This window comes from Thermobia domestica, chromosome 11, assembly GCF_964235325.1.
Source record: "Thermobia domestica chromosome 11, izTheDome1.hap1.1, whole genome shotgun sequence".
Lineage (NCBI taxonomy): Eukaryota > Metazoa > Arthropoda > Insecta > Zygentoma > Lepismatidae > Thermobia > Thermobia domestica.
The window spans coordinates 64,890,330-64,915,576 of NC_137464.1; the positions used below are offsets into that span (position 1 = coordinate 64,890,330).

Below are 25,247 nucleotides of genomic sequence, written 5' to 3' on the forward strand. Positions count from 1 at the left end.
AAACAATAATTCATACAAGGTACAGTATGAAACGAAAAATGGTGAAAAGAAAAGTGACACTATAGACTTAAGACGTTTAAAATTATTTGTAGAAAGTAAGAATGGTGAAAGGTATGGTGAGACAGATCAAACATCAGATGGTGATGAGTAAAATTTCGATTTGGTGAAGGAAAAAAAAAGTTTAATATAGGGTATAATGTAACTATGGTACAAATTGGGTCTACCGATGAAGTGTCAGAAAGGGGGCACTTTCTCAACCAAACCCTAATCCCGAGATTGGAGGAAATGCTAATCTCCATCAGGAAATTTCCCGAATCGATAGACACTTTTTGAATTATAGTTACTAGAATTGTGAATAAATAATAAATGTATGGAATGTAAAATTAAAATTATTAATTAAAATCAGTTGATACCTAGAAAGTAAAATAAAATATAAAATACATAGAAATAAATAAATACAAACGAATAAATAAATAAATAGTAACAGGAAATTAATATTAGGTTTTACTAATTCCAGAATTTTATTCAAGACTGAAAAGGAAACATTAGAATATGGAAACTACAATGTGGGTGATCTATATAAAATTGATAGTTGTGGTTCATTTTGGGAAGTCAGATGATCATCATCAAGTAACTATGAAGGACGTAGGGATAGCCCTAACACAAGATTCGTTGGCAGTTCATGCGTCAAATATGGTATATACAACTATTCGATTACATGTTAATTTTCACGAAGCTGTGCCGATGCACAAAGTGTGTAGTGAATCATATGATATTCTAGAAGAATACGCAGAAAGGGAAAGACAATTTAGAATTAATATAATAAATTCAATACCATGTCAGTTTGTATTCATAAATGGTAGTTCTAAATGTATGGAGTCAGCAAGGACTAAACGTTCAATTTGGTCAATGCTATTAGGATTTGGGTCTATAGGGTTGTCGACCTATAACCTAATACACACACAACAGTTGTCGACCTCAATTCAAAAATTGTCTGAACACGAAAATGTATTGGCTGAGGAAATTCACAAATTAAAAATATAGCATAACGAAGAAATTTCAATAATGCATGGTGTGGTAGTTAAGGTACATCATGTTCTTCAGAATGTAAGGAGTAAACTGCAACAGATGTATTGCTACTTGCAGCAAGCTCAAAGGAAAATTTTGACTAATCTATTTTCTCATTTAGCTAGAGAAAGAGTGACGAAATATTCAACGACATACTTAGCAACCAATTATCCTATCATATTTTGTCGAACTTAGATGTGAATAAATTTATAAATAGTCATGATATTTTGAAGTATTCAATTTATCGTTCCGATATAGGAATGTTTTATCGAGTATCGTCGATTTATTTAATGAAATATGACTATAATGAAAACAACATCGACTTATTACTAAAAACGCCAATTGTTTACGAAAATACTGTATCAAAAATGTTTAATGTAATTTCAATGGGTTATCTAACTAACAATTTTAGAACTTACTATAAGTTACCGGAAGTGGTATACTTAGCCAACGGAATATATCACACACTAGATCGATCGAAATGTGAATTCAAGAGTTTCTTGTATTTTTGCGAGCAGATATCATTGGATGATGCAGCTAAATGTTTGAACAATATTGTGTTCAATGGATCGTTAAGTGGTTGCGAACAACAAACAGAGAAATACCTAGGCAAGGTAGTGTACAAATATACTCATGCTGGAGTATTATACTCATCATTGGTAGAAGGATATGTGACTAAGTTAGGTAAACATCATGAAGTTACATCGACGAAGGTAAATTATGGGAACAATTGTTCGTACTTCATTGATTACAGTTTATTTGATAACCTAATTTTTGGAGAATTGGCGATTCCAACTAGAAAAGTAATAAGCGTAAACAATAAGCATTTAAGTTTGATAGGGAATTGGACGCTAAAGCAATTAAATTTTAGTATACACCATGAGGAACTCAACAAGCTAGCTGAAAATTTATTAAAGCTGAAAGTGGATACCACTGTACCACTACTAATAATTAGGACGAATTACATAATGTATGTAATAGCAGGAATCATAGTTGTATTAATTATATCAGTCATTGCATTAATAACGTTGTATTGCAGACTGTATAAATCGATAAGAAAATATAAAGTAGAAAATAGTGAACCATAATAATCATAATAATAATAATAATAATAACAACAATAATAATAATAACATTATTTAGGATCATATTGTATAAAAATTGTTTGTATTTCGTGAACTATTGTGAAAAAGTCTAGAAAAGGTTGTAAACCAGTTCGTAAACATTGGAATTAAGTATTGGTAATTTTGGAAATTTTGAAAAAAAAAAATAAAAACTAGGATATCGAATGTAAACAAACATGGAAATATGTCAAAGTGTATTCAGATCATGCATTCCATACTCACCAAACAGCCATCACCAATAGTAAACACCATCACCATATGAAGGTATAAGGTTATGTAAACAAAGTCTATAGTCTATGATAGTCCATAATAGTCATACTACCCAAACCGGATAGGTTGTATTGTAATACGGTATACCAAACGATGTCCCATTTCCGTATAAAGTGTGAACGAAACGAAGAAAATTGTGAAATAAGGATAGAAATAGATGAGAAATAGGTTACCTAGATGAATCTAGGATAGTGACATCAATCATTGATAGATAAAGTCTAAAAACATTCAAACATTCAAGAAGGGATAAGGAAAATAAATGTAGAAAGTAATAATATTAGTAATAACAACACTAGAAATAGTTAAAAATAGATAAGAATAGACGAAATAGTAATAGGTTACTATTATAGTAATAGTAGATAGTATATATGTATAAATATTACAAGTGTTTTATAAAATAGCGAATAATGAATTTTATATTGTATGTAAAAGGTGAATTAAAAGGTTAAAAGAAGCAAATAAGCATAGATAAAGCTAGAAATAATTCACAAATAGTGTTAAAGAATGTTTAGTGTATGTAGTAATAACGTATTTATTCATTATTTTTAAAAGTCCGAAAGTTTTTGTAAGTTTTAGAAAAGAAAAGAAAAGAAAATAATGTATTTTATTAGAATTAGTAATAATCAATCAATATTGATTGAAAAGAATCATTAAAAGCATTAATTTTATTGTGGAACGTAATTGGTAAACGATATGAGCAAGGCTCACATCTTATTTTGTATGGATTTGCGTCAAACAGCTTGAATACTCTGAACAGCTGGAGGTAAGAATGAGAACTGAGACCCGCGCGAGAGAGTAGCTCCGCGAGAGGCTACGCTAATCTCCGTTCCAGGCCCCGAGCACATGGTAATTACGAAAGCTTCCGAGTGATCCCGAGTGAACTCGAAGTCGACAAGAACCAGAGGCGCTCTATCCAGCCTCGCTGAAGTTTCGTAAGCTGGAAGATTAATCCTACTCCGAGCGTAAATTCATATAATATACTTTTAGAAATTCAAGAAAAATTAGAATTTAATAAAAATAATCATATTTAACCACGTAAATGATTAAAGTAAGGTTTAAACTATATAAATACGTATGAAATAGGTAATAAAAGCTTAAATATAGAGAGATATAGCGAGTATAATTTAATGCTATATTTATGATAGAAAAAGAGTAAAAACATGAGTTTTTAAGTGTGAAATATAGTCTCCAAGGTATGGCTTGACAGATTTTACACATAGCTAAAGTTTCAACGGTCATGCACAAAGATTACTAGGAAAGTAACAAGGGTGCTCGACACAGAAAGAACAAAATAAGACTGCTTCAAAAATACGCGATTTTAGAACGCAAAAAGTGAAGGCAGACACAAGATAGATGTTTTAATTATTTAATTAACTATAGTAAATGTAATTTTCTACGAATTTTAAGTAGGCCTATCCCGACTTTATCTATTTCTCGTCTATTTCAGATAATATCCGAAAGCGAAGGAAATGGACATCAATACAATATTATTATTAATATCAGCGTTAGTTTTAGGAAGTGTATTAGTTTTAATAGTAATTATCACATGTTATATTTTGTTAAAATTAAATAGGATAGAGAAAAAATACGAAAAGAGTGTAAGAAATAGTAAAAATAATGTAAGATCAAACATAGATGTAGAAGTAAATGGTAGAGATGAGTTTGAGACTTACGCAGTTTCCCATGCATCACCAATTTATGCCACTATTTTTAATAAGAGCAAATCTACACTAAAAACTATTCCACAAAGCACTGAAATCACTATTTTTAAGAATTTGCCAGATGGTAGTATAGTAGATCATAGTAAGAGCACTGAAACTGAACGGGAACACACACAATTGCACCACATCACTACAGAAGATGAGAAAGACACTAATACATCAATGGGACACTATAAATTCACGAAAACCGACGTTTTCAACGAAGATTCCGACAAACACGGGAAAACTGAGTGCCCGGAAAAGATGAAAAGTGAATACTTTTTTCCATGCGACATAGTGGTTTTGTGAAATAAAGTGTTTTAAAACGAATAATGTAATAATTGCGACGGAATATTAGCACTCGATGTTATCCAGTCAACGGTGACGCGTGAATAGAAGGCAGGAAGTTAAGTTAACCTTGACAAGCTTGCTTGAAAAACTGTTGATCTTGCAGTTACCATCCTGGGAATAGATTCAGGATATCCAATGCCCTGCGGCAGGATTTTCTTTCCGTTCATGTTAAAATGTCAGTGAATAAAATTTTCATGAAAATAAAACAATAATATTTTCAAGTTTTACAGTGCAAATGTGAATAATTTAACTAACTATGTTCTAAAAACTATGTTACAAGTTTTTGTTTTAGATTTCCATTCACATAGCGGTGGAAGTTGAACCATTACTGATACGGCCAATAAATTCATTGGTTGGCACGTATGGACAGTCAGAGTAATGGAAGTTTTTGGTAATCTGACACTATAAAAGCGTTGTCGCTAAGAGGAGATAACTCAAGAGTACTTGCAAACTAACATATATGTATTTATGCACAATCACTCTTGACAAAATGTGATGTGCAAGTATTTCAGCAAAAACTCGCTAGATGTCGTGAGGATATACTTTGCTACATTACATTTGAAATATTGTATTTTATAATTTTAGGAATTAAGAGAAAGATTAAAATTCAAATATATATATATTTTTTTCAATAATTTTAGGTGAAGGAATATTGATTACTATTTATATAATTATTTTGCATAATAATATATATTTTATTTCATTTCAAGTTTATATTTATTTTTTCAATATGGTTTCAGTATGTATCATGTACAGGGTGTTTATAGAAAATCGCCCTCTTACGATGTCGAATTTGGTTTGCGGAGCAACCAAAGTTTTAAGGGGAGGCCATGTGGCAGGACTCGATTTTCGAGGAAAATAATTTGTATATTTTATTTTATTTTATGTTTATGTCACGAAATCATTAATTAAGGTTATGGGATTAAATGTAGTATATGTGAGTAAATGCAAGCTGCACAATCTCGCTAATGTTTGTGTCAGCAGTTTATTGTAAACACATGTGTATAAGAATGTCATCGTTGAGTGTCTGGCAATGTAGGAAGGAAATGTTGACAATGTGTCTTTCCTCACATTAGCCAGATTCTAGAAATTGTATAAAGTGAATCTGTAGGATTTCACGAATTTCATGAGATTACGGATGTACGGAGAATTGCTTAGAATCGGGAAATCAGAGCGTGTCGAGGATTGCAATTTTGAGTTTTGACACATGGAAGGAATTTGTCTCTCCATGTGAAAACGGTGTTACACGTGCCGCAGCAGACGAAAAAGCAGACGATGGTAGTTGGACAACGCCAAACAAAACCGGAGGACGAGAAGGTTTTGGGACAGTTCTCGCAGAGTTGGAGGACAGTTCTCAGGGAGTTCTAAGACGGTTCCCGGAGAGTTCAAGGAGAGTTCTCAGAGAGTTCTAAGAGAGTTCACCGAGACCGTGATCAGACTTGGGTTCGAGGTTGGAGAACCAAGTTCTATTGGAGACTTAGCCAGATGATAGGAGGAAACAACACTTTGTATTCCAAAACATCATAACGACGCAGAACTTCGGCAGAGAGTTGCATTGAGAGGAGCCATACCTCAATGCTCATTTTCGTCTTCCACCAACAAGGAGTTTCAGCTTAAAAGGAGCAGAGTTCGACGCCAGAACGACGTGGGAGTACACCAGTTTTATCCAGGTATGTGTGACACCGAGTCAGAATTCAAAAGCTCAATACTTGATCGTTCTGTACCTGTCTGGCAAATGAATCTGAATATCCGTTATAACTAATATTCTGAGATCTTACAGTTCACTCATAAGCTAAACGAAATACAGTGTTTTATTTTAAATGAAGTGGACGTATCGTTATTTAACTAATCCCCAAATGAAAACCTCTCGTAAGTTAATCTTATAGTATGTCCCACTCATTCTAGATGGTGAGTGGAAGGCGCCTAGTAGCACTCATCTTTGCATCCCCAATTAGGCACAGAGTGGCTAGGTTGTCAATATTATTTCGAATTTTTTTCAAAACAAACCCTGCTAGAAATTTATCGCAAATCAATATAAAAAAATAAACAAATAAAATTGACAATTTTCACTGAATGCAGCAAAAGTTATGTGTTATGGGGAGAAGAGGTGTTTCCATTGTTTGCTCATTTCCTTTGTTTCTGGGTCATGAAGATAAACCCAACTTTCATCCATTGTCATTAGTATGCCGAAAAGTACTCTTCATCCATCTCACAGAGATGCAACATCCTCGCGATTTCTCTTCTGGAAAGGTGTGACTCTTTCTGAAGATGCAGTTAGTTGTAAATGATAGTCCAAGCAGACCCATAACTCATACCTATTGCACACGTAACACTTTCAGTGGTTATCCTCCTGTCTTTATGATATTCTCAACTTGCTTCGTCAAAGCGGCATCAGCAGTGAAAGATGATCTTCCAGATCTAGAGGTGTCCGCGATAGTCATGTACCTAGTTTGGAATTGAAGTTACCATCTCATAGGATGGGCTTTCATCCCCATAGAGTTCTTTCATCTCTTCGTGAATTTGCTTTGCTGATTTCCCCTGAAGATGGAGGAACTTGAAGACGGTCCGTGCCTTAAGTTTGTCAATCATCTTATCTTCAGTAATTCCTAATCTCCACTCTTATCTTGTTTCTGAGACAAGAATCGAGAGGAGACGAGAAATTTTCGACTCGTGGACAACATTACATATACACTATATTTTGTAAAAATCGAATATTTTTTTTTAATGAAAAATTACAGTAGAGTACATTTTTAAATCGAAGAAGGAAGGAGGTAAGCTCATTCTCAATTGATTTTTAATCCCAGTAATGACAATAATTGTGAAGCCTTTTAAAATATGGGTCATGGCGCATTATTATTATTATTATTATTTTAACGAAAATTATCACGGAACATTTTCTTTTTTTAATTCAGGGGAGAGGAAGCCGTTCCCACACAAAATAGGGCTAAATTCCCAACTCATTCTTGACCGATTTTAATCCCAAGCAGTGGAGATTCCGAAAATCAAAGAAAATATACTTGACGTTGAATAAAAACTGAAATCTTTTACAAAAGTTACTGCTGAATTTCTTTTTTTAAAATGTTAACGAAGGGATAAATCCATTCCTAACTTTCACTGATTTCAAATTTATTTGATGACGGTACCTGCCTCAAAGAAAATATTAAACGAAAATTGTTGTGAATTGGGGGAGAATAAATTAGCGTGGCACAAAATAGAAACAAATATCAGATTTTCATTTATGTCGCGCTGAACTTTGGATTTTTTAAAGCTATTCATTTCGTCCACAAGAAAAGTTGTTTGTCTATTGATCGAGGTAATTACTATTTTAAGTTTATTCATTTTAATTTGTAGTACTTGTCTATGTATCTTAATCTAGTTTAAACTGGATTTTTTAAAAGACTTCCTCTGTTCTTGTCTTAATGAAATACATTTAAGTATGATACATAAATTGACAATTTATTTAACTTACCTGAATATTTAACTTGGAAGATTTTGTTATAACCTATCCGTTGATTCACGCTTCTTATACTTACCGAAAACGAAAACACTGATATTGGAAACAGTTGCGATTACCTACATTTTTAATATTACATTCTTCTTTTGTTCTCAGCAGCGTACGTGCACTGCGCTATCAAGTTTACAACATGATAATCACAATACAACACAAACTTAGAGATATAATGCTTATAATGGAAGAGGACAGATGATGAAAAGGAAAGAACGAAATATCATTTCTCCAGCGAATATCAGCATTAACTGTTAAACAAAATATGATAATGTAAAACAATATGGTTTTGTATATAATCTATAAACATTCTTTCTGACTATTTATGCAGTAATGTTCTTATATACTAAAAGCTATTTCCAATCTACTAGCATCTGCTCATGGTATTAATTTAAAATCAATTCTAACTCTTGCTCTCACCATTAAAGAATGTTATTAGCAGTGGCGAAGCGTAATCCCACAAGTAGGATAGGCCCGATAAACTAACACAAGTAACATTTAATGTATCATAAAATGTTTAAAATTATAGTCACAATTCTATTTCCCTTATTGAGTTAAACAAAAGAAACTAGCAAATTTATTTATTTTAAAGAACTTTCTTAGCTGTATTTCTAACACTGTTTAGAGTTAAATTTATGTGCATGTATACATGGTAGTTTTGTTGTTGTTCTTTAATTTAACACGAAAGAATGAATATTTACATAAGAAAAAGTAGACGGAAAGTAGTCTATTATTATTATTCAACAAATATTTACATGGAGGAAAACATCGAAGTCAAAATACGGGAGTGAAACACGCAATATGTATTAATGGAATATTCCTATTTAGCTCGACTACAAATATTTTGAAGTGCAGTTCATACTTTCTTCTGTCTTGGATTTGCAGGGGGGATGAGCGTAATTTCCTCCTCTCTTACTGTTTTTATTTCTTGCATATTTGAAAATGGAGGTAGAGAAAAAGAAGTACATTCTTATAGTTAACTGTCAATTTTTTTGGATAAGCGTTTGTTACTTGCATCTCCCACTTTAAAGTAAGTACAATACTGCATTTAATTAATGCATCACATCATAATGACTTCACTAAAAATATTAATGCTCAGAAGAAACTTTATTTGAATCAACGCAAGATTAATATTGTATCCTATGCAGTGACATAGTATTTAAGGGAGTGGCTTCCGGGTTTAAGCACTCGCCGAAATTTTATCGCAACTTTTTATTGTTTTATATATGTTGCAGAATTTTCACATTTCCAGGAATAAAGTTAGCAAAGCCTCCCCCCGTAACAAAATCGAAAATACCCCACTGATTCTATGAAATGGAAAACTCAACTAAAATTACACAAAAATGTTATTATTTTACCCCGTACGGTAGCGTTTGGTAAATTTATATATATGTTTAATGTATCAGACTTATATTCTACAAGTTATTACGGTCTAAGCTCCATGTAGGAAAAAAGAAAAAAACAGCTCTCTGAGTAACTCCTAAGAGTATATATGTAAATTAAACAAATTATCACTAATAGAAACACATAATAGTACACAGAAACTTCTTACTCTGTGTTAAGGAAATCATTTTATAACATATTAGCATTGAAATTGCCTCCAACGCTAAAACTAAATTCTCAGAGGCGAGCCTTCCCGTCTTCCCAACAATGTGTGCAATCCCCAGCAATAACAGCTTTGCTCCCTGAGCAGCACAGCCCGTAAGCCTGTCTAACGAGTTGGAGAGGCTCAGACGGAAAAGTCTCCAAGTTTATCCAACCTACTATTTTGTTACCGAAAAAAACTGAAATGTTAAAGTATTGGCTTTATTTTATAAGAAGTCGAAGACAAAGAAAATATACGGTAAAAAACAGGGTAGGCCCAGCCTCAGAGCCTCATAGTACGCTTCCGCAATGGTTATTAAGTGGTAATGCTTTCCTAGATTCAACAAATAAAAATGTGATTGTTTCGTCAACAACGTAACTCTTCATAAGTAGAACAGTTCAACATATTATGATTGGTAACACTGAATTCAAAACGAAAATACACGTTGGTAGTCATAGCTATGTCATTTGCCCGGAACGTGCACCCGGACAATTTGCTGTGCCACGAATACAGACAACAAGATTTGTCAACCCCTGATCAACACAGATGGTGACTCAATACTATAGATTAATTGAGTTGTCTAAGTACAACAAGAATTATGATACACCACAAATGGTCTGAGTGACTGAGAACAAACTTCAAGAATAATAGGATGTGCGGGTGTTCAGAAAGCAGACTGGTCAGCGTACTGATTAACGCATCGGCAGGAAAAGCCGGAGACCCAACTTCGACTCCCGGTCCAATTATGCATTTTTTTTAACTCTGTACATCATTGAACTCGCACCTATACATAAATTCGTATCACATAAAATCGGTTATTTCTATCATGCATCATATATAATGAATAATACACATTTCCCCGCTTCATACTAATTTTAGTGCTCTGTATATCAATAGTTTCATAATATTTCACAATAATAGTTTAATATACGCTTTCAGTACCAATGTTCAAACCCGCTAAATGTAAACTCTTCGGACATAAATCTGTGCAGTGGTTTAAAAAAACTCGCTTTAACAATAAGTTCTGTCCTACATCACATAGCCGTTAGACAAGTAATGAAAAAAACAACTAATTAATCTAATAGATACACAGTATATGACTTCCTTAGTAACTTCACACTTATTTGTATCACTTACAATCTCTGAATTTCTCCAGAAATGTTTCGGAAAAACAACTAAAAGCTAATTACCTGAATACTCTACAGTATACTTTTTCAAAAGTATACCAATCCAAACCTTTATAATTTATCCTAACTTGCGTACTTTTAACTTTATTTAACTCAATATTAAGTGTAAATCATATTAGTACTTACTGTTTCCTGCTAAGTAAACTTTATACAAACAATAGAATATCCCTCCAGTCCACAGTACGAAATAAAGTCCTATTTCAACAAAGGACAATTTAGGATAACTCCTTAACCGCTGAAGCTCTTTCTTTCCCGACATTTCAAAGCAATAGTAACCTGAAAGATAGGTTAGTTAAGAATTATCGGTACATTCATACAATTTATTACCAAACAAATAATTTTTTATGTATAATTTTGCATTATCAATTCTTTCCACTCACTCTGAGTTATACAAAATTTAAATAATAAAAACTCTTAATTATATTAAATAATATGTTAGAGCAATCCAGAATCCGGATTACTTTACTTTACTGCTTAAGTAGCTGAAATGTCCGTTCTCCGAATGGGGAGAATTGGTTTATGGAAAGTATTTGAGCCCCTTAGGATATATATATTTTAATAAAAAATATAATTATAAAAATCGATAATCTATTTTTGGCATAATTTTTTGAATCTTACTACCCACTTAGTATTACGCCCTTTAACCCTTAACAGTTCACTACCTTTTAAAATTATCAAAAAATTATGATACTTGCAGTATGTTGTCTATTTGGTATGTATATAATCTGAAAGTAGTTTTCTAAATTTTCCCGCCAATAGTTTTCGAGAACTGAGTTGTGTCCAAATGGTTACTTTGCACAGTTTCCCGTAAAGTGTTTTCTGAGTAGTTGTAACCATATGGTAGCATAGTTCAATAAAGAATAGTAGTCTCATAAGAAAGGAGAAATAAATGGAACATGGTAGGAGTTGTTTACTTTATAGGATTTAATATCTAAATCTGGAATATTAACTGTATAAGAAAACGTACATACATACTATGAGTCCACATACAAAAAGTAATACTTACATTTCGCTGAAAACACTGATTGAACAAAAATAATATTCAAATATATGCGTAGTTTTATCGAATATTCTTTTTTATTTCACTTTTTATATTTTTAAATTTGAATACATCAACGTAGTGTAACAGTGACTTAGGGGTCTACAACGAATATCAATTACCAAGTGACAAAAACATTCCTTAACGTGATACACATATTTACAGATGGAATTGCATAAATCAATTCTTTAGTGAGTCAGACATAGTCTGGTATTACACTTCATTCATACTATTCTTGTTACTCACGACTTACAATACTGACATCTTCCCTTAGATTTGTTGGCTGGTCAGTGAGCAACAAAATCTTTCCTTGTATCATCACGTGGTCGCATAGCAACAAGTCGACATATTTTCACTTGAGGTTCGCCCAAGCTTTCTAAAGATGATCTCCCTCGTTTAGGCTTTCCGCATGATACTAGTGCAGATACAGTATTAGCCCGAAACACTTTAAGATGTTTGGATGATTTCCCAAGTACGTTACATTCTCTCTTGTAAAGTTTATAACAGCTAAATCTAGCATGTACCCAAAAATTCAAGTCACCATCGTTTGGATTTCATTGGTGTAAGGCAAAGTTCCATGAGCATGTTTTACTTGTCTACATTACCCATGTGTTTGCTATAACGTTTGATGATATCAGAACATGGAACACGCACTTAACTTTTTTCCGCTTTGTCATACTTCTTTACATACTCTAATGGCTGAATTCCTGCTACCGTGCTACCAATCGTTACCCACTTATTGTCTACCCACTTTGCAACAATAATATCGTTACCACTATAACAATCATAATTTCATCTTCCTTTCTTTGACAAAATCTTATCTTCTGCCACAGGACATCATCCTAAGCGATTTTGTCTCATTGTTCCAAGAGTTAAGATTTTCATTATATCATTCAAATATTGCATTAATTACAGACGTGTAAAAAATTATCAAAGTACACGACTGAAAACTACGGCTCCTCTCTCTTGAATGAGGACGGTGATTTTCCATCTTTATTCAGCAAGACGGAGCTCCACCTCACTATATGTTATGTTTACACCAATGGCTTAATAGACCATTTCCGGGACATTGGATAGGGCGACGGAGACCGATAGAGTGACCACCACGATCCCTAGATCTTATGCCACTAGAGTTCTTCGTCTGGTGTCATTTGAAGAACTTAATTTATAAAGAACCCATCCGTGATATCCACCATCTGATGCAGCGAATTTTGCAATGCTGTGAAACCGTCGACCCGGACATGCTGTTGCGAGTCCATGCGGATTGGCAGAAACGAATTCCAGTTTGTCTGGCTCAAGAAGGGTAGCACATAGAGCAAATGTTGTAATGCCAAATGTTCACTCTTTGTGACGAAATAACTTCTGAACCAATAACGGTAGGTGAAAATGGATTGCATCATAGTTTCCCTGAAATTGATGTCGTGTCAAATTATACCCCACATGACCCCTTCCATTTTAAAAATCCAAAGTTGGAACCAAGATTGCGGGTTCCAAGATAGCCACCAGGGCAACCATGTCAAACAATATGGCCCATTTCCCACCCGAACAACATATACCATGAACCGAATGTGAACGCCAAGCCGTTCCTGTGCTACAGCGGTCTTAACCGACTTATGCTTCAGTCTGTACTATACCTCAAGTATAAAATCTGGATCTGAATCCCTGCATGGAAGTCAGGTTTTGAAACCGAGGAACCGAAATCTGATAAATTAGATGAGAAAGGGATCACTACTGTTGGCCATATTCTTAGTTTCCTTCCATAGAATATATCAACGAAGGTAACTTCTTCATCAATTTTGGACGAAACACAGTCAGCTGCAAAAATGTAAATAGCCTGTCACAATATTTCTTCTTTGCACCTGATATGAGATTTCACAGTAAAACGTATTTAGTTTACACACACACATTATATATATATATATATATATATATATATATATATATATATATATATATATATATATATCCCATACTGAGCCTCTGTATGAAATTTAAAATTTCACTAATAAACAGAGCACTATGTTTCTTTTTCACGTTAGATTTTCTATAAAAATATCAAATAATACATATTATAAGCTATTTCAATATATTGTATTTTTTCCTGTACAAAGTGTACGTTTGATCCATTATCAAACAATGTAACCGAATGGTTACGTAGTACATTTTTATCGTAAATATAAATCAATTGTTGACATTATGCCGTTTTTATACTTCCACATTGTTCGGCAATGACTTACAAACAAGAACTTATCGAGAAAAATAAAATCATAGAATGCTTAAATTCAGTATTTAATATTTTCTGTCTGCTTCTAGTGCTGCTTGCAAAACAGCAACATATCCACACACTACTTCCCTCGTAAAATTCACCAGAGTTGTCACAGGGGGGCAATAGCTGATCTCCCATCGCAGAAAGTATGTACACAAATAACTACAACGAACAATATCGGAATATCACACTCTTCAACGCAATAGGCAAGATCAAAAAATGTGTAGCCAAATGGTTACGAAAACTCGTTAAGGGTTAATCAAAGTGATATGATAAAAAAATCCATTTTTATGTAGACCTAGGCACTATATTCCAATATTCATTCCAAACTTTTCAGCCGTTTTTCCGTGATTCGATCATCCACAAGATCAGCTTCATTTTTATATATTTACTTTTCAAACAGCCACTGGGGGAGCAAGCAAACACAACTCACTGTCGGTCTCAACCCCGGATAAATGGTGAGGGTTAGCATCAGGAAGAACATCCAGCTTTAAAAAATCCTGCCAAAACCAAAATATGATAGCACGCTTTAATTTTGGCTTGAAAAATGCTAGGGCGTTCCTCCGAGCGACGCCTATAGGTCTCACCTGCCCCTTGTGAGAAATGAGCGAAGGTTACCGGGAAATGGCGAAATCGGTTCAAGAAGCAAATTCAGATAGGATTGGGAACCTTAAATGTGGAGGCAATGACCGAGAAAAGAAAAGAAAGTGATAGATCTAATGGCAAGAAGAAGAATAAAAGCACTGTTGTTCAGGTACCAAGATTGGAAGGAATTAAAGCGAAGAATCTATAGGAAATGAGTATAAACTATTGTATAGTGGAGCAAAGGAACAAAGTAGAAATGGGGTAGAAATTGTCCTGAGTGGTGAATTAAAGCGATGTGTAGCTCGTGCAAATAGGAGATGAAATAGAATAATGAGTGTTTAATTGTGCATTTTGAAGAAATGTCCCACGTCAAAGGTGCGTACGCTAACCGCTTAACCACGAAGGTGTTCCTAGTTTCGCTCGTATCTGTGTCAGACATCTTTCTCACAATAACAAGTACCTACATCCACTGTGGAGTGACTTTTTGAATGAACTGTATAATAATGCCAACTTTCAAGGAGAAGGATGGTGTTCAAAACTATAATAATTATAGTGCAATTAAGCTGGTGTACCATACAATGAAGATTTGGGAAAGAATCTCTGAGGAGCTTCGCGAAGAGACATCAATAGGAGAGGAATAATTCGAATTCATGCAGGGTTGGGGAACAACAGAAGCGATTTCTTCAATTGGACCAATGATGGAAAAATGCACAGAGAAGAAGAAAGAACTGCATGTAGTGTTCATCGACCTGGAGAAAACATATGACAAAGTATTGCGTCAAGAGATCTGCAGATGCGTGAGAAACAACGTTAAAGTGTTTGAGAAGTAGATGTGTGTCACAAAAATATGTACGCCTTGCCCAAGATACGTAAGAAGACAGGACAGAGGTCAAGAGCAGTATAGCCTCCACGGGCTGGATGCCTGTCACAGTTGGATTACATCAAGGATCTTCCTTTAGCTTATATGTACTCAACCTAGTTGCGGATGTCCTACCTGAGGATATTAAAGAAACCGCATCATCTTGGTGAATGCTGTTTGCAGGTCATATGTAATATCAACAGAGAGAAGTTTGAAGAGTAAAGAAGAGTTATGAGAAATAAGGATTAAAACTCAGTAGGAAGAAAACAGAATGCATGAACTTCGGAGGAGTTGGAGAGGAAATCGCACAGACAGTAAGTCAGGATCTAAAGAAAATACAATGAATACACTTAAATACCTAGGTTCCACTGTGAATACGATGAAAATGTAGATGTGGAAACAGTGCACAGAATTAAGGTGGGATGGATGAACTAGAAGACCGCAGTGAGACTCGCAATGATGTACAGAGCAGAAACTTGAATAATTAAGAAGGCGCAAGAGAAGAAAATCGATTTGGCCAAAATGAAAGTGTCCAGATGGATGTGTTGTGTAACTAAGTTGGATGAAATGAGAAACAAAAGAATAAGAGACCATGTTAAAGTAACTAAGTAAAAGAGAAGATTATAGTAGTATGGTTATGTTATGAGAAGAAATTACGATTATGTCAGTAAGAAAGTGGGGAATCTGGAAGCAGAATACCAAAAAGATGGTCAGACTATTGAATGAAAATAGAATTAACAGAGAATGATGTTTGAAACCTAGCAAGATGGAAGCGAATCACCAAAACTGTCGAGCCCATATAAAAAGGAAAAGACAGAATAAACGAGGACTACTATTTTATTTTTCACCCCTTCTCAATCCCATGCTGCAGGCGTGGCACTATTGATCTTAGTGACCTCGAAAAGTATGGAGTCGACACTAATATCGGTCGTTTCGATAATTTTACATGCCACTCCCATATCCCTACGGGCCCTAAGGGTGTCTTACTCCCACAATATTTTTTTTTTCCATATTGTAAGTCATATGGTCCCAAGTTTGGTTGAAACTGCTCTATGTGTTCCAGAGTTATGCTGAAACATACATATATACACATATATATACCTGGCTCTTATTTGTTTGTACTGTTCCACCTTTTGCTTGTTGACACTCAAGAAAATCTTTGCTTCCGATTTCCTTATCCTGGGATAGAGCTAGGATCTTAATTAATGAAGCTAGCATAATCGCTATTCCAATACATAGATCAAATGTCTATACAATACTGAGACGAATGTTTGTCTCTCTCTCCTACGTCTTTAAAAATAAATCGTAACGGAGACTTCAAAACGAAGTATTGTACTTTCAGTTAATTACTGAAAATAAGACCAACTCATAAGAAAATGGAAGTTTTACAGAGTTAACTGATGGACATCTCTTAATGCTGGCGTTATTTTCATTTTCATTTTTTTTTTTTTTTAAAGTGGAAATAGAAACTTCATTTACGGAATGTAATTCCTGATGTTTAATTAATAGGCTTACAAATGTATTTCAAATCTTATTTTTTTTTTCAGAAACCAGCCTTTTGTTTCTTTTTAATTCTTTAAAAAAATACATTTTTTAAATTGTTTCTTTAGAAAATATTTTTAAAAGGGTATATATTAGATAGATACAATGTATATGCCTTTATTTTGAAAATCAGAAATACAATTTAGTAAACTGTTTATAAGAATATACACTTAATTTAAAATTTTGTAATAAATATATATTAAAAACACTTTAAAATTTATGTTAATCCTTATTAATTCAAAATTTATATTCTTCTTAGTTGTAAAGAGAAGCAGAAAAAGTAGAATCTGTAGTATGAAAGTACAACAGATATATATGCGGGAAATGATAGTACTCAGAATATTAGTCTAACTCTCTTATTTTTTTTTTTTTTAAGTTTTCTTCTTTTAATTTTTTTTTTTCAATCCAAGTTTGAACGTATATTATAAATGTGTACACAAATGGCAGGTAGCATACTTAAGAAGTTGCGTAAGTCTTATTTTTAAGTGTCTTTCCATCGAACTTTACAGAATAAGTGTTGTATAAATGGCCATAATAGTTAAGCCCATCCACAGCTAACCTGCACCAAGAAAAGCAATGTTTCTTAAGAGTTGATCTGGTCCAGGTGCGGAATAGTTTGTCAATTATTTTATAACAATATATTTATTATTATTATTATTATTATTATTATTATTATTATTATTATTATTATTATTATTATTATTATTACTTTGCTTCAAATCATTCCCTAAAATGTTCTGGACTCTTATTACCCTGGCGTATGCCCAAATAAATGCATACAGATTGATAATATGCGTGGAAATTGACCTGTTCTCCCTTACAGGTATAAATACGCATCCTGATGTAACTATAAACACGACTGTGCAAAAAACACAAAACAACTTGTGATAGGTTTCCAGTAAAAGCGAAGGAAGCAAGAGCGTCAGTAACGAAGGGTATGCATATAAACGATAGTGCAAAAAACACTTGATATTGCATAAAATCAAATACGTTAGAGCACTTATGGTGGTTTGATAATAGTAACTCATTCTTTTTTAAACATAAAATATACGCTTTCTACATCGTGCAAAAATTATCGGCAATTGGAAATTAGTATGTTACAGTCGTTTTTGATATATAATCACCCATCGTAATTCTAGTGTAACCCTTATAATAGCTTGAAACTAGTAACATTGGTTTCTTACACTGTACAGAAATGCTCAGACAGTGGAAATTAACATCCTAGACAATCGTTTCCTATGTATTCACTCATTTTCACCGTAAAAATACTATTTTTATGACGGACTATACTACACCAGTACGGAAAGGATATTAGAAAGTGTGAAATGCAACCCCTTGAGCATTGTGTTCGTCACAATATGCTTCGCGCGACAACCAGCAACGCTTTTGGGCGCTTGCTCCTTCACTAGATTGTTCACTCAGTATCTCTACCTATGCACTATCGTGTGCGACCTCTTACCGATGATCAGAGATACGAACCCCTTTATGAGGGTGCCTAGTACAAGTAAAAAGTGATTTTGTTGTGTAGGTGTAGTTTTGGCGCATTACATTTTGGTAGATTTACAGGTAAAATTCAACACTGCATGAAAAGACATGCTTATAAGGAGCAAATTTATGCTGGCCACAGAATCAAATACAAATCTATACAGCTGTATTTTAGGTTTAAAATTATTACAAGTGTTTTACAACGGATAAAATAAGTGAGTGCACATGAAAGATGGCTCTATTACATGCTACTTGCCACCGATGGCATATTCCTCACAGTATATAGAACCTGTATTTTATGTTTACAAGTGGAATGTTACTAATATGGAATAGAGACCTGCACGGGCCGAATTTTTCGGCCCGAGCCCAATCCAGCCCGAATGTACGTAGGCCCGGCCCAGCCCGGGCCCGATAAGTTTTGAAGATTTTCGGCCCGAGCCCGGCCCGGGCCCGATAAATTTTTTAAGTTTCATTTTGTAACATTTTTTACGGGCACACTTCTTCAACGTTTGCCTTTATTCAAATTATCGTTTAACGAATGTCAATAATTATTAAAGAATTGCAATTAATCGGCCCCAGCCCGGCCCGACCTGAAAAGAAATCAGGGGGTAAGTTCCAAAGTTGGGCGTCCGTTTCCAGCAAAATTTTTAAAATTTATAGAAAAGATATAGATAATTTGATCGTTTGTGTGCTTTATAATATATGTGTCTCGAAAAATCTGTTTATTTGTTATATATAAGCGGTTATAAACATGGAACTATACGGCAAGCGGAGGGAATTACTTGGCGCAAGGTAACCGAACAGTTGTATTGTGGGAAACAAACGAGCATTTATATTATTAACATGGCGAATGTACAAGGGCAATGAACTAACAGTTTTAACATTTGTGAAGCAATACGTTGATAACGATCAAAATCTTTTAAAAGCTTGTGAAGAGCACGGATTAATGAACCTAATAACAAATTGAAGAAAGTGTGGAAATGAGATAACAGTGAAAAAACGTGGCGAAAGCGGACGCCCAAATTCGGAATAAATGCCAAAGAAAAAATCATTAATATATGTATGGTTTAAGACTAAATCTGCATCGTATAATTATGCTAAGATTAACCCAGCACTAAGCAGAAGTTCTAGAGGTTGAATAGTGTGGAAAACTTAGTACCGGGCGTACATGTGTCTTGAGTAACAAGACATAAAAGAACGTCGGGGCTACGTTATCTTTCGTTTTGCACAAATGATATACACATTTTATTATCATATGTAAGCTTTTTCAATTTAATGTTTTATTTAAGTTCCAGTGACTTTAAATAGCGCTCACCTTATGAGTTATCACACTACTGGCCTTTCTTGCACAGCGTCTGCATTTCCAGTATGTTGAAACAAATCTACTTGCTCATACGGATTTTTTTTTTTTTTTAATCAGGAAATGAATTTTCTACGTATACTCAAATATTTAGATTAACACGAAAATACACATTGTTCATAGATGTGCATATTTCTCTTGATTCTAAAGTAAACTTTCACAATGGAATATACCATGTCAATAATGTGTGTATAATTCCATGTTCTCCTTCATTTATCTCACGGTCTAAATTGTAATCCATTAACGAGGCAACATATAAACTTAAGCTCAATTTACTTTCTTTTTCTTATCAGAGAAAGAACGAGTTTTTATTTATTTAATTTTTCCTTGATGTCTTGCTCTTGACGTTTAAGATTAACAGCCGATGCCGGTTGTTTGTAAACAAACAGCATTGCCAAGTCATTTCTTCTAATTCAAAGCCACTATTAGTTAAATACCAGGTGCGCCAGATTGAAATCTAGAGCGCTACAAATGCAAAATTGTCTTAAGTATACCTCATAAGGGAGGACTTGTGATTCAGGAACTAAATTAAATTAAAATACAGGACACAATCAGGAATAAGAAATGACACAATCGTGAAAGAAAGGTCAAAATCAGGAAAAGAAGTTCAGACTGTGAAAGAGGACTGGAGACCTAGACGGATCAGGAAAACAAGTCGGGGAACAGTAAGAAGTGTTGAATGAAAAAGAAAAATAGTATAAAAAGAGAAGGGGAATTATGCAGTGGCTCAAATCCTGGGGTTGAGCGCCACATGTCCTCTCCAATCTTGGAACTGGGGGGAACTGTCCCCAGGGCCGTGGAGTAGGTTGTAAGCGCACGGAGCGAGATTTCCCAGACGCCTCCTAGTGATTATTAAAAAAAAAAAAAAAAAAAAAAAAAACAGAAGTTTATTCTGTACTCCTAGATTTAAATATGGAATGTAAGATCATATTGTAAGGTATAAGAAGTAGGTATTTTGTCAGTTTTTTTTTTTTTTTTTAAGTGAATGGCTTTTGTTGTTAAAATATAAAAGTTAATGAAAACAGGTTTTTAATTACTGAAATCGAGCAGTATTCTTGTTTATTTTGAATTTGATACACATCAAGGTAGTAATAGCATAGAAAATACAAATAATGATACAAACATTAAATACTAAGATTAAAAAAAAAAACTCTTCTCACAGAGGGCTAGAGAGAGTGACTGTTGAATAATTCTAGACGATGATTTACATTGCCTGTAATTTTCAAGTTCAGTACTCTATCGGAAGCCCCTCTAGGATCTAGTCTAGGTCCCCTGTTGTTTCTTCTGGATATTAATGATATTTCTCTGTGTATTAAAACTTCGCAAGTTCTTGATTTTGACGACGATCTCAAATTATACACCACAGTAAGTTCAATTGATGACTGTGTCAAACTTGAACAGGTTCTACAGAGTTCAAATATGGTGTGATAAGAATAAATTAGTTCTGAATGTGCCCAAATGTAAATCTGTATCTTTGATAAGGAAAGAAAGTCAAATTAACTTTACCTATATGACAAGTGGCACTTCCTTGTCTGCCCAATAGGGATGCGCACGAGTCGAGATTTAAGCCTGTCTCGACTCGTCTCGAGGAAATGTTGTCACGACTCGTGTCTCGACTCGAAAATATGTTTCTGTCTCGACTCGACTCAAATTCGAGTCGAGACAAAATATACGAGTTAAAATGTACGCACACATTAGCCAGACCATTATGACCTACTTAATTGTCAGTATGTCGACCTTTGGTACGAATAACGGCGACACGTTTTGGCATGCACGCAATGATCCTTGGTAGGACGCGGGAGAGAGTTGACACCACATATGCACACACAGGTCACCTTATTCCCGTAAATTCCGGGGAGCGGGGCGATGCGCCCTGACGTCACGTTCAATTACGTCCCAGATGTGTTGGATTGGGTTCAGATCTGGCGAGTTGGAGGCCAGAACATCACTTGGAACTCGCTTCTGTGCTCCTCGAAACCCCATCACACTCCTGGCCTTGTGACATGGTGCATTATCTTGTCGAAAAATGCTATTACCGCTAGGAAATATGGTCGTCATGAAGGGGTGTGCGTAGTCAGCAAGCAGTTTGCGATACGCCTCGGCCATCATGGTGCCCTGCTCGAGCTCCACTAGACACATGGATGCTCACGTGAATGTTCCCCAGATAATAGTTAAGCCGCAGCCAGCTTGTCTCCGTCCCGCAGTTCAGGTGTCAAGGAGCTATTCCCTTGGAATACGACGGATTCGCACCTTCCCATCGTCATGATTATCGGGATTAATCAGACAAGGCAACGATCTGCCACTATACCAAAGTCCAGTGGCGATAGTCACATATTCATTTCAGTCGTAGTTGCCGATATCGTGGTGTTAACATTCGCACGTGAACGGGTCGTCGCTGCGGAGGCCTATTGTTAGGAGTGTTCGGTGCACTATGTGTTCAGACTAGTGTTGTAAAGGCCTGGGAAACAACGGACATTTTGGGTTTTAAAAAAAGTTTTTTATGGTTTTCCCGAACTTGAAACAAAAAACGAAAAATTTGGTTAAAATTGAAATTTTCGAATATTTTATTATATTATGCTTTCAAAATTAAATCTATTTTGTATTTACTAGTTTAGAGTTAAGATACTTGAGTACTTATGTTTCTTGTATTATAATAGGGAAATATTGTGCACAGCTCATCCAAACACTTCAAAGTTAGCACCGTGATAGAACGGAGTTATGGCTACAAAAGAAACTAAAATATAATCCTAGTTAGCTTAATTAGTATAGACGCATTAAAATTATCTTGAGCAATCTTATGATGTTCCCCCTTGATGGCAGGGAAGTGTTAAAATAACAGGGACAGAATCATTTTAGTTAATATGTTAAATTAAACATGTATTTTATAGAGATGTCTTCCTTGTTCTATGTAAAATTTCCGGAAATTTTGAATCCATTAGAAAAAATCATTTGTCCGGAAATATTGGCGAAAACAGGAAAATATAATTTAAAAACTATTTCTTGGCCTGTTGCTAGTCTACTTACTTGCTGTAACATGTCTGCAGCATATCCAGTAGGAAGTCGAAAATCTGAACTAATTGGGACCACAGGTAGTTAGGATTTTCGAAAATGACCAAGAAAATGCCATTTAGGCTTACATATACTGTACGATATGTTCTTCTATCGGTACAGTGGTTATCCAGTACATAAAGTAATTACAATATCGTACGAAAGGCTACTTACATTTAATGTTTCTGAGGAACTTGCTCGTACACTAAATTGCACTGATCTTGTAAGTCACACTTAAAACTTATAGGAGGCCTAAGATAAAATAAAAAAATAAAAATATGTATGACAAACAATTACGTATGAATTAACTTTTGAAAAAAGACTGACTTCACACAACGTCGACGGACACACCATCGTTTGTTTATCGCTAGCGTTATATTAAGACAAAATGTAAAAAAGCTTCTAGGGACCGCATTCGGATGTTTGACGTCCTACTGTATATACAATGTATTTCGCTAACGGAAAAATACTTAAAGCAACAAGATTTAATTCTACTTTTTAGTTTTCTAATTTCTGGTAAAATCCCTCTTTATTCTTTGTATATGTTTCGAATAACTCAAAAAGAGAGATGATCTTATTTACTGGCGTGGGTCAATGAAAACTTGACCCACGACCCACTGACCCACCACCCACGGTGACCCACTCCGACCCACAACCCACGGTGACCCACTCTGACCCACCACCCACGGTGACCCACTCTGACCCACCACCCACCATGAACCACTCTCATCCACTTTGACCTACTCTGACTCACCAAAATCCATCGTCATCAACTCTGAACACGATCCACGGCCTCTTCTAAACTGACTAAAGGGTTTACACTTGTAATAAAACAAGACTGTGAAATTGTCACTAATCGGAGTTTGAATTTCTAGTCAATCGCTCAAGCACCACTCTGTTACAATAACAGTGGATCTGACCTTTACGATATAAAATGGTAAAGTGTTTGTCAGTGAGGAAATTGAAACAGTTCGAGGTGGGGGAAAATTAGTGTGTGCCTAAAATATACTTGTACTAAGAGAGTATTCTTTCAAGTGTTAATTTCTGAACGCATTCCGAAAGAAACTTCTATTTGCAGGAAAATACTCCTGTAAAATATGGAAAAGGTTATGGTTTCTCAGTTCACAGTATTTTTCTCACAAAAGACTTGAAAAATCAGTTGTTCATAGGGTATAAAGGTGCTCGGTCACCCTCTATGAGAGCATCTCCATAAAGTATGCTCATAATTGTAATTTGTGTAATCACTAAAACACCATGTTAAATGTAAGTTACAGATATGCATAATTTCAATTATTATGAATATTTATTCAAAGTAGTTTACCTAAAGCAAATAAAAGACTTACTAAAAATTAGGTACAAAGTTGAATAACACAAATAAGCCATTAGTAATACAAGTATACATTTTCCATAACACGTAATTTTCCACCTTAAAACAAATCTGAAATCGGATTTATTTCCTGTTGGTAACTTTTTGGCGGTAAATCATCCGCAGTGGAATGATGTCCATCCTTCAGCCAAGAAATAACTAGCTCGTCTACTTTGAGCTTGTCTAGCGGTGGGCCATTAACATTGATGAACAACAAGTTAGACAATGTTTGAGCACTTAGTGTATTTCTAATATTAGTCATCTGTAAATTCATAAGGGAAAATTCCCGTTCGCACTGTGTCGTGGAAATTGATAATATTTCTACCCGATTTCTGCAACTTCTCATCGACAATCTACTTGTTAGACTTAAGTCTGATAACGATTTTTCTTGGTTAGGTTTGAAATACTCAGCAAGATGTATCATCTCTCTATCACCATACAACATCTTTTCCATATCGACCATGTCAGTTGGTAATGTCGACCCATGTAGAACAGAAACTTCATCTACCACACCTTTGATAGGGAATCTTGTGAATAAATTATCAATTAAAGCCTGATAAACTGATGATTTCTTATTTGTTTCTGAATTTCATTTTTGTAATTACACATGAAGGTTTGATACCAAGTTCCCTCCCCGTCTAGAAAGCAAAAGGGAACGAGGTTCCTGGAAAGTGTTCAGAGTTGAATGGGAATTTCCCTCCTTCTTCAACTTCAATTATTACACTGCTGTTTGCCATGTGCCAAATTACGATGAATTTCAATTAAATTATCATCGTATAATTATTTCCTTGTTGAATTATCAATACTTTTCAGTGGAAAAAAGGATGAAATTTCAAAGTTCCAAATCAAAGTAAGTAGACCAACGTAAAGGGAGAAAAAGTGTAAAATTTTCCATACAATTATGCGT

At 34.6% G+C, this 25,247-nt stretch overlaps 1 protein-coding gene across 3 annotated transcripts in view; it reads right to left on the bottom strand.

Moving 5' to 3' along the window:
• Positions 1–20,315, bottom strand: part of rasp (protein-cysteine N-palmitoyltransferase Rasp) — a 64,519-nt gene extending 44,204 nt beyond the window's left edge. The window contains exons 1-2 of one of the 3 annotated variants that reach the window (XM_081730497.1): positions 19,882–20,315; positions 10,917–11,066 (exon numbers count right to left, since the gene is read on the bottom strand). In XM_081730497.1, coding sequence (XP_081586623.1) covers positions 10,917–11,049 — 133 coding nt within the window. In that variant the 5' untranslated portion in view covers positions 11,050–11,066; positions 19,882–20,315. Of the gene's footprint in view, positions 1–10,916; positions 11,067–19,881 lie in introns of those variants that run through there. The other 2 variants (XM_081730498.1, XM_081730499.1) reach the window with 2 other exon arrangements.
• Positions 20,316–25,247: the final 4,932 nt, after the last annotated feature.